This window comes from Plodia interpunctella, chromosome 25 (assembly GCF_027563975.2).
Source record: "Plodia interpunctella isolate USDA-ARS_2022_Savannah chromosome 25, ilPloInte3.2, whole genome shotgun sequence".
Classification (NCBI taxonomy): domain Eukaryota; kingdom Metazoa; phylum Arthropoda; class Insecta; order Lepidoptera; family Pyralidae; genus Plodia; species Plodia interpunctella.
The window spans coordinates 2,035,401-2,046,402 of NC_071318.1; the positions used below are offsets into that span (position 1 = coordinate 2,035,401).

At 33.7% G+C, this 11,002-nt stretch overlaps 1 protein-coding gene across 2 annotated transcripts; it reads left to right on the top strand.

Moving 5' to 3' along the window:
* Positions 1–1,170: 1,170 nt before the first annotated feature.
* LOC128680846 (odorant receptor 4) lies at positions 1,171–7,800 on the top strand. Of its 2 annotated transcripts, none has more exons than XM_053764291.1 (7): positions 1,171–2,268; positions 2,966–3,143; positions 3,560–3,656; positions 4,488–4,529; positions 4,947–5,035; positions 5,387–5,453; positions 6,237–7,800. In XM_053764291.1, exons 1-7 carry the CDS (start codon positions 1,605–1,607, stop codon positions 6,288–6,290), a joined length of 1,191 nt encoding a protein of 396 aa, XP_053620266.1. In that variant the 5' UTR covers positions 1,171–1,604; the 3' UTR covers positions 6,291–7,800. The 2 variants fall into 2 exon arrangements, with proteins under 2 accessions (XP_053620266.1, XP_053620265.1); XM_053764290.1 differs by having other exon boundaries at positions 1,172–2,268; positions 4,425–4,529.
* Positions 7,801–11,002: the final 3,202 nt, after the last annotated feature.

Consider the following 11,002-nt stretch of genomic DNA (forward strand, 5'->3'; position numbering starts at 1 on the left):
TTTATTTATTTATCCTGTTATTCTTAAAAATATCAAAGCATACTTTAAGGTATGTTTTGTCAATATCGCACTTAGTATTTGACATTGACAGAAAGAGAACAATCATGACAGCTTTATTGCACAAAACAGTGCCAATCTAGTGTTAATCACGTGAGTTTTTTTGTATAAATTCATGTAATGAATACAATTTGTAAAAGTAGGTAGGCACAACAGTGTTTCCATCCTACGTAATTTTCCCTGTACATTACTTCATCTTTGTACAAAGGCCGGTAAATTGTATTGATGTCTGAATTCACAATAGATCGATCTATTTATTAATAAAAAACATCCTTTGACTGAACAGCACTACTTTAATTATTGTGAGTAATCTTTGTTGTCACGATAAGGTTACAGGTAAAAGAAATACGAATTGACATTATGCGATTTCGCTGTAGCCATAACGATTGTTAACGCTAATTGATTATAAATTTTAAAACGTGGACAAATTAAGGGCAAGCAGGACGAGAATATTAAAAAAAAAAAAACATAAATACAGGATTGCAAAATTTTAAAATATAAAATAATTTTGGAAAAGTGGATTAGTTATTTATTTGATATAAAGATTTATTACATATAAATTATTGACTGTGCGAACAAAGCGAGCGAGGTCTTCAATTATACTTGGGGCAAAAATACATTTTTTGTTTGTATGTATGTATGTATGTTTGTTTGTAACGCGATAACTATCGAACCGTTGGTTCGATTATGATGAAATTTAAAAAGTAAGTATGTAGAACTTATACAAGTTCACGAACTTGTATAAGTTCTACATACAAATACAAATACATAAATACAAATTTTAGGCACATAGCAAGTTTTCATTCTTCACCAGTCTAACCAGACACCTAATGAGGATTTTCATAATTGACTAAAATCGTAGGTCGGTAGCAAAAATTCTGTAAGAAAAAAGTAATTGATTAATCGAAGTTTTTTTCCTACTATCGCATCTACAAAAAAAAAAAAGATAATGGTTTTACTCATTTTGAGTAACAATTCAGACGATAAACTTTATCAAAGTTCTCCGAGTGAGTTATACTTCTGTAACGTCTTTTGTTTCAATTAACTCATTATCTTTTTAAATTTGACAAGCGATTGGCACGAAGGACCTCCAACTATCAATTAAAAAACAAACTCAAAGAGATTCAGACATTAAAAGGCTGCACAGATAAAATAGAATTTAGTTTAATATTAATGGGCGCGCTGACAACCGTTCTAATTACTTGTTTTTTGATTTCATTACAATTCTGGCTGGTGAGACTATCGCACAGATTTTTCTAAATTCAAATTAATTTTAACAAAGTACGAAATTTAAATTCCGAAAGGCGCACATTGGCAGAAAATTAAAGATGATTGCTAAAATTCGAACTGTATCCCTAACTACATAGAAATAAGCAAGCTACTAACAAGAGAGAAAATACGGTTTTTTATAAAAGACACATGTGCGTAGAAAATTATTGCTACAAGAGGAAAGATAAAATGGTAACACCTCATGATATGAGGTTTTTGAAAAATTTCTGAGAATCTGCAGAGGTTTATATATTGGAAAACCAGTGGAAACCAGTACTATGGCTCTTACTTTCCAGAGCACGCTGAAGAGAACAAAAATAGCCTTGTTATTGTCAGGAATCAAATTAGAGGACGTAAAATTTGGCAGAATCCTAGAATTTTTATTCAAAAATTTATTTTATTTCAACTTTTTCTGGCTCGGGACAGATTTAGTGGCAGAAACTTTCGGTTTCATCGAAGGGGTGCAGATGGGGAAGAACGTCATTGAACTAGCCTTGACTGCTCCTTGTTTCTCAATCAGCCTTTTGGGCACGGCTAAAAGCATATTTCTGTTCAAACATCAAAATATTGTATACAAAATCATACTCAAATTGAAAAATATACATCCTGAAAGCGCAACAGAAAATGATAAATTGATAGCTATAGACAATAGTGATGTGAAAGCAATTGGAACTACAGCAATTGACGAAATAGATAACAATAACATTGAAGACAAAATTGTTGAAAATTCCATGAAGATTCTAAATCAAATCAATGCTGTTTTTAATCTGTTTTGTTCGTCAGTTGTTATAGCATTTTGCCTTTTACCAGCAGCTACAATGGCGTATACTTATTACACAACTGGAGACTTAGTTTACGAGTATCCGTATTTGACTAAGTATTTTTTCAATCATTACACTCTGGAAAGATGGCCGCTTGTGTACCTACATCAAGTATATTCTAGTGAGTATACATTAAGCATTATTGACTAATCTACGATTCTGCTGGGGGCAAAAATACATTTTTTGTATGTATAAACGTTTGTAACGCGATAACTTTCGATTTTGATAGCCAATAGAATGTTTAAGTTCGTGGGACAACAAAATCGGTTAAGCCGTTTTTGAAATATAAATATAAATTTAATATAAATTTTGTGAAAATGTATTGTGTTCGCGAGGTCTAAGTTTGCGGTGAATCCAACTAATTTTCTTTATTTGATAGGATTTTCACTGCCTTTCTTTGCATAGATGGCGACTTTAAAAACAAATCTTAGTTATGGCAAAGTATTTATCAAATCAAATCATAAAATTTATATAGTGTTCCTTTCGGTATTTCTTCTCAGCATTAGTCGTTCCGAAATGCTAGTGGTTCAGAGCTATCATAAATATTATGAAACTAGCTTTTGCCTGTGGCTTCGCCCTCGTTAATTTCGTGCGTCCGCTAATAATTTATAATTGTCAATATATCGTGTTCTAAACAATGTATCGTGATGAAACATATATATATCAGATTTGAAGTTACACTATCCCGTATACAGCTGAGATCTCTATAAATAAAGTCTAAAAAATTGTTTTCTGTTAGTCCCATAAAGACCCTCCCCATTATATTCTTCCTCCCTATTATAATTAATAATAATAAAGATACTAAAGATACATTTCAGCGGCGATAGTAGCTGCCAATCTGCTGGGTGCCGACTCGCTCTTCCACGCGCTCTGCTTGTACGTCGAGATGCATTTTCAAATATTGTGCAAACGGTTCGAGAAGTCCACCGTTGGAGATGAGAATACTGTACATAACACGTTTATGGAGTGTGTGGAGAGACACCAAGAGTTAATTGAGTGAGTGCATGCTTTTGTTAGATTGTCATCGATTTTTGTTTTTCAAACATTAATTTATTACTAGATATCCAGCTCGGCTCTCACGTGGTCTATTAACTATCGGGAATGTTTTTTTCTTTAAATAACATTGAAAACTGCGTGGTTCACACCACGCAAGAAGGAAGTTTAAAACATTTTCGAAAGCCATAGTCATCGTAAAAAAAATTTGACGATTCTCTGTGATTTTATAACCGGCTACCTGCTTGACGTCAACTCTCCTTGGGAATGCCATTGTTGCCAGTTTCTTACACTATGTATCCCTTAGTCGCCTCGTACGACATCCAGCGTCAACATTTGAAACTTAAATATTTTTTCTTAATTTTAATGAAGACCATAAAATTGATTTGGCATTTTACGATAACCTAAAATCTCCACAGGTTGGTGAACAACATGGAGATATTGTATACAAAATCGACGCTTTTCAACATCGTAATGAGCTCCATTCTCATTTGTCTCAACGGATTCATCTTAACGGTATTTTAGTATTTTATTTGCTTTTTTTTAAATAGCTTTTGTTAGCGACTCCGCCCACGTGATTCTTGCACTTGAACAGATCTTTTTTTCTGGAATGAAGGTACCCTATGTCCTTCTCTATGCCAAATCGTGCTGCCAATTCGTGACGCATATATTTTCCTAAGACGAAAACACACTGCGTATGTATTCAGCAGTAAAAGTGTGTATGTCTACGTCTATAACTTACGTCCACTTCAGATCTATGATGCCAGATACATTCAGAGAGCTTAGTGCGGTTTTGCTATATAAATCTCACCATCGAGACAATTCGAAGTGAGATTCAGCGATTGTGACGCAACGACAACGACTGCAATGTGATTGGTTATCTGCGTCTCACTTCGAATCGATTCGATGATGCGAAGTGAAATGCAAACCCAAACGAAGCCCTCAGATAGACATTTTGCACTTATAGCTTCGTGTGTTTCTCAAAAATTTCGTGTGTTTCGGTCTTGGTCACATATCAATTGAGCCTGAGGATTTTGAAATAGGATGTAGTCATTTTGTTTATTTTTTGTTTTTTCTCTGTGCACTGTGGTATGTTTTAGTTTTTGTAAATTTTATTTGTCCTGTTGTAGGTCTCTCTTATGTACTTTTGTATGACAAATAAATAGTATAATTTTCTGCGGCAGATTAGACTTTTTTTGTCATGTCTTTTATTTAGAGTTGATAGTATGTTTTCGGTAGTAGTTTTGTATTTATATTTGCAAAGTATCAATTTTCTTGTTTCAGGTGACAAGTGACGTCACCATTATGATAATGTTCTTGACATTTTTATCTATGAATCTGTTACAGATATTTTTACTGTGTTATTTCGGAGATTTGATAATGAAGTCGGTAAGATGTCGTTTATATAATGATATATTATCTATTTAAAGAAAATAATGTACTTTACGGCTTGCAATCAATCATTTAAGAAAACAAGATATATATACAATAGGTACATTTTGTATCTTAAAGTATAAAAAAATATCGTGATATATCTATGATGCCAACAATTATGACAGGTGAATTTTATTTTTAAATGTGGACTAAAATTTAATTTTCGAACATCTTTTCTGTTTGGTTAATTTTTAATTTTTATGAATTCCTATTTGGATTGTAGTCATTCAACATTCGATTCAGAATTTTGAATTTCTTATTCGCTTGAATAAAAATGGCTCATATTTAATTATTAATATACGTAGTTATTCATGACTAAAAGTTCATTTCGTTGACATTATAGAGCTATCTATCGATTGTTTTTTTTTTCAGAGCGTCGCTGTAAGTTCAGCTATTTATAATTCGCCATGGTATAATACATATAGTTCTTCAAAGAAAAATGTACTATTTGTGATTAAAAGGTTAAAATATTTCCTTTCTTCAAACATTTTGCTTGTTTCTGAAGTTGTCAACAGAGAGTTGCAGTACTTATTTGTATACTTTTAGGCAGGATGACGAAGAGATATATTTCCATTATTTTTACTTTCTCTATAAACAGTTATGTGTGCTTTTGTATGTCTGTAGCTCAGTAGTTTTTATACTGATAGACTTTAATAAGCCGTTTCTTTTTCTGTTGAAATGTTTCGTCATAGTTAGGACTCTTTTTTGTTAAGTATTGTAGCAGGCTGCGTATACGCATGATTTACAATTTCATACAAAAGCGCACGCGCAGTCGGTGTGCACTGGACTTTCACAGTATTATTGTATTACAGAGCACAGAAACCGTGCAAGTTGACAGCTTGTAACTATGCAGATCTGAACTTAAGTGCATTTGCTACGGTGAGTTTTTAATAGATTTCTTTTTTTTTGTTTTAAATAAAGAATAACTTTATGTAAGATAGTTTTTAAATGAACAATTTTGGCCAGCCACTTAAGATAATCAGACCAGTGTTATTATGAAATACTGGTCTTAGATTTCCCGAAACTGAAACTGAAACCCCCCGTTTTAGAAGTTGCTGGCATCCATGCCATTCCATGCATGGCATCATCTCATCAGCTAGAAGAGCTGGTTTCCAAATGGCTGAACATACATTTTCCAAACATATAAGAACACTCTCGATTATTCTATTTGAAATAAATACTAGATTAAAATCAGTACAGACGTTGGCTGCCACGACACGAGTAGACACGGCCGACCGCATTACTTGTTGTAATACAGGGTTACTTGTATTCAACAGAAAACCAAAAAAAATACTACTTGGGTACATCAAAACAAGCAACTTTTATTCTACGACTTTTCGTAATTCGTAGTTTTTTTAAAATTCATATAAAATTGCGATTCTACACATCTTAACTCTATGTAATAGCCAAGCAGTACAGTAGCGTTATGTAGCAGAATCGAACATAGAGTTAACATTTTATAGAAACGACATTAAAAAGAAAAAGGAAATTTTCCGTATTTGTTACGTTTAGCCAAAGTCGTAGAACAAAAGATGTTAGTCTCTATGTACCTTATGCGCCTAAGGAAGGTTAACTCTGTATATTGACGTGGAACTTGATAGCGTGTTTTCCTTTTGTAAAAAAATGACTCTAAAACTATTTTTTTTTGTTTTTTTTTTTCAGATACTCAGCAGATCGTGGTCCTATTTTGCACTACTTCGAAGCATGTACGATTAAGATATCAACAATTTAAAATTATTCCTTGCTTCATACTTTTCAATTTGAATTTCAATGCGTTATTCGCAGCAGTCGGGTTATAAAATTTATTTTTATGCGTTACTCCGAAGCATGTACGATTAAGTTAATTAGATGATTAACGTATTTAATTTATTATATTCTAGTGCCATTGTAATAAAAAATATATTATAGGTATCAATAGCATGCCCAATAGCCAAAAATAACTTATTAATTAAAAAGATCTATAGACGGTTGTCTAAGATACCTACCCTAGGCATATATAGGTATATATAGGTATTTGTTATTGTTGTTTATTTATTTCACACTATTTCGTGCCCGCCGCTTCGCCCGCGTGAGTTTTTCTGCGAAAGCGGAACAGACATGATTTTCATACAAAGTTTCACCCCCATTGTAGTCTTTTAGGGGTTGATTTTTGAAAAAATAAGTAGCCTATGTTTTAATGGGGGTAATACTAAATTTCATCAAAATCGGACCAGCGGTTTTCGGCAAAATTTGGAATAAAAATTCAAACCTTCACACAGGTTAGTAATGCGAAATAGTAAAACCAAACATTAGGTTAAAAATCCTTAGGTCAAAAACCTCAGATCAAACAGGCTTTTAATTCTAACAATTTATTTATGTGTTTAAATAAGAAAGTACTTTTATTGAGTGGCGATAAAAGTAAAACTTATATATGTAAAAGTTATAACATATTTTTGTTAGAAGATTGTAGGTATTGCTTCAAATCATTCGTTTGAAATACATAAAGTCGACACTATTTGTGAATATTTCACCATACCTTCCTCATGTAATTATGTAAGAAACACGTAATAAAAAAAAACCTAGTTGATATTTTTTATTCTCGTGACTTGACCATACCAATATGATATTAATACTGTCGTAGGTGAGCGGCGCAACGCTACACAACGGGTTGTAACTAGTAACGCTGTGCGCAATTTTTCCATACTAATATTAGAAGCAGTGGTGGTCCAATGGTCGAAAGGTCACAGGTTCGAATCCTACTCATGTCACGTGAGTTTGTACATAAATCTGACTCATGTATAGTCGATTTCATCAATCACCATTTGTTTCTGTTGAAAGAAAACATCGTGTGAAAAGTGAGGAAATCTGCACACTTGTAGACTGTTAAGTCCTTTAAGTTAACCAACATGGCGGCTTTTATAATGTCAGTCATGTCAGATTGACTGAATAAATAATGTGATTTCAGCACAAGCCCTAGGAATCGAACCGAGGCCCTCCAGATACCGGACGGGGACGTGGTGCCACGGAGATCGCCAACGTGAATAAAATTTGATAGGGACTCAGGTACTCAGGTACCAGTGGTAGGTTAGATAGTACATGACATGACACTCGATAAGAATGAATGAGCTAGGTACATTTTACACGATGTGCCACTAGTTATCGATGCACTATGAAATACAGTTTTTATAGGAAAGAGACTGAAAATGAAATAAAAAATAAAAATAAAAATTTTAAAAGCCAATCCGAAAGTACCCAGTCACTCGTATTTCAAGTCAACTCGTATTTATTTCAAGTATAGAAGTTGGACGTGTCTAGTAAAAAGCCGATAGCATTTCAAGGGTTAACAAACAATTTTAAATTGTTCACTGAAATTATATTTACTGCATTGACTATATGGTTCAAATTTCGAAGACCTATCAGCTTTATAAATTGGCACCGTGCTCTGAATTCCTGCCAAAATGTTTATGCGCTTGTAACAAACCTTATGCTATGGCGTTTAGGTTGTTTTTTTGTTAAATAAAGCTACGAATACACTAGACAACATTTGACGCGGAACATATCACTCTATCGCACGCATTACCACTGACTTGAGTGAAATAGCATATAGTCGATCTCACTCAGGCAAATTGTAATGAAAAGGAAAGACCTATATGTTGCGCGTCAAATGTTCCCTAGTGTAACTGTGGCTTTAAAGTAACAATTCACGTAGTTCTAAATACGAAGTTATAAGAGCGATTTTCAAATTTCGAAACCGGGCTGCTACCGTCTACCAATTTCTAATAGCTATCATAATAAACTTTAACGGCTTGTAATAAGAGTTGTTTTCTTAACTTTTACATGTAAAAGTCAGTTGACAACGGCGAGACATGACAGCAGGTACCCGAGTGCGACGGCATGCAATGTTACTAGTATACAGGAGATAAAACAGAAAGATACGAAAAATGAATATTGGAAAATCTTTTTGAGTTACATGAAATTATACTGAATTTTACTTTTACTTTACATGTATTTTTCTATACTACCGTACCTACACGACACTATCATACTCTAAAAATACGTAATCATTAAAATTTAATTGAAAAATCTGTATTTTGAAATAAGATTCATACCAAAATTGTGATTTTGTAGACAAGCCACAATGTAACTTATATTATTATTGATTGATATAAAATATAACATGAACAACGGGTTTATTTCAACTTGGCAGTTAGAATAAAAAGCTAAATGAATATTATTAGAAAACCACATGGCAAGAAGAAAGGAAAATGACAAACAAACAAAATCTGAAGATTCTAAATTCAAATCTGCTTTACACGCAACTCTTTGCCTGACAGACGTGAAGCAGGCGGGATCTGTGTTTTTTTCGTAACGCACCGTTTTGGACGCGTATCGCACGGAGTTTTTACTGTCTGCCTGGGTGCGAGGCGTATAGAATCCAACACGAAAGGATAATTTTTTGGAGAAAACATTAAAATTAAGTAGCTATGATTTGAAAAACAAGAATGTTTCTTATTCTTTTACATCCCACCTTTTAAACTTAAATGTGAAAGTACGCAATGTACTAAAAAAACCGGGTTTCCGGGAGTGCCGGCAGAAGTGAAAACTTGAATATTAACGTTCTGCATTTTTACATCTTACGAATTTCCGATCAGGGTCACGTGTCTTGATGCGAGTTTAACATTTTTTACTCATCACAAGAAGTGCACAACGCCGCTAAAGAAGTTTTCACTTCAAAAAATATTTTTTTTTAGTATACCTATATAATAATTATATATTATATGTATGTAGGTATACTAAAAAAATACAGTTTTCATTTTTATACTTACACAAAAAGGGTAGTTCCAAATTCCGTAAAATTAAAAAAGGTCGCATATGGCCATAAATTAAAACTATAGCGCCCCACGAAACAGGTTGGTATAATTTATGTGTTGTCAATTTTTTGTCTGTCTGTCCGTGTGTGCAGACTCTGCAGGGGGCGCGGTGGCGGCCTAGGGGTGCGAGTTAATTATATAGGGCTGCGATGGGGTTGAAATCTTATTAATATTTGAGTCTTCTTGCCGGTGTAGACTTTTCGGTGCTAGACGTGTATTAGAAGACCATGCGAACTGAAGAGTGCAGCTTGGGCTATGTACACTTTCTGGCTGAGAAACCAAATTACGAAAATTCTTATATGACAGAGGAAAAATATTAAATTTGTATGGTGCATATTTAAAGTTCCGAACCTAAAATGTAAAACGACACGTTTATTAAAACTCCTCAGTTTGATGACCGATGATAGTTCGACAGTTGAAATTTTTACAGATATATACAAATAATTTCTGATTGGCCCCGGGTCTTGGATGTTTATCTACATATGTATTTGTTATAAAATATAGTATCGTTGTTGAGTATCCCATAACACGAGTCTCGAACCGACTTTGGGGCTAGCTCAATCTGTGTGATTTGTCCTAATATTCCTAATATTCCTAGGTATTTATTTATTATTTATATGTATGTACCTATTCGTATTTCTGTTGCTTAAATAATAATAATTACTAAAAAAACAGTCCAACTTCTCACCTTTCCATACATACAAGTTTGTATATAATTTCAATTACGCTCGGGGACTGTATAATAATAACAGTTTCGTGTGTCGTTTTTTTAATTTAATTTCTAGGTATCTTATTATTAATTTTAAGAGACAACCCTACGCCACCACCATACGCAGCAGGGGTGAACCATACGACACCACACACACATATCTCACACAATCTAATGTGTGTGTGTGTGTGCGTTACATACCGATAGACTGGTACCAGCCAGGAGCATGTGCAGCGCAGGCAAGTGGAGCATGACCCTAACATTAACATAAAATGCAGAATTTAATTTTTATTGAAACCGTTCGAATTTTAAATGTTTCTTCTCGGAATGGCGGACGATCAGTAATGTGGTTGGAACTAGAAATTCCACTGTGCTAATATATAGATTTCTCTACTCTAACTAGTTGTCTAAACCTGCCTATTCACTATATGAATAGGTAATAATTTAATTTACTAGGTAGGTATGTATATATAGATAAATTTACTAGGTAGATATATAAGTAGCTAAAAACTTAAAAACGGTTGTGTCTCAAGCTGTGCTGCAATAAAAGTTTTGGGAGCGAAATAAAGGCAAGCAACCTATCACTATTAATCTCAATTCCGCCAATAAGTCGCCATGCAACTAAACGTGGCCTTCACAACACATGGCTCTGTCTACCCCGTAAGTGATAAATATGTATGTTAGACACATGTGGTCAATCCACTCACAAACTGCACAGAGGTTATATAAAACCAAACGAACCCGGTAAATTGACTAGTCTCATTTGCATAGTATATTTGTGAACGAAGTGAGAGCTACATCCTAAGAGTATCTATTGCTACAGAACCTGTTTTTTTAGTCTACCCCGTAAGGGATAAAAACGTGTTACT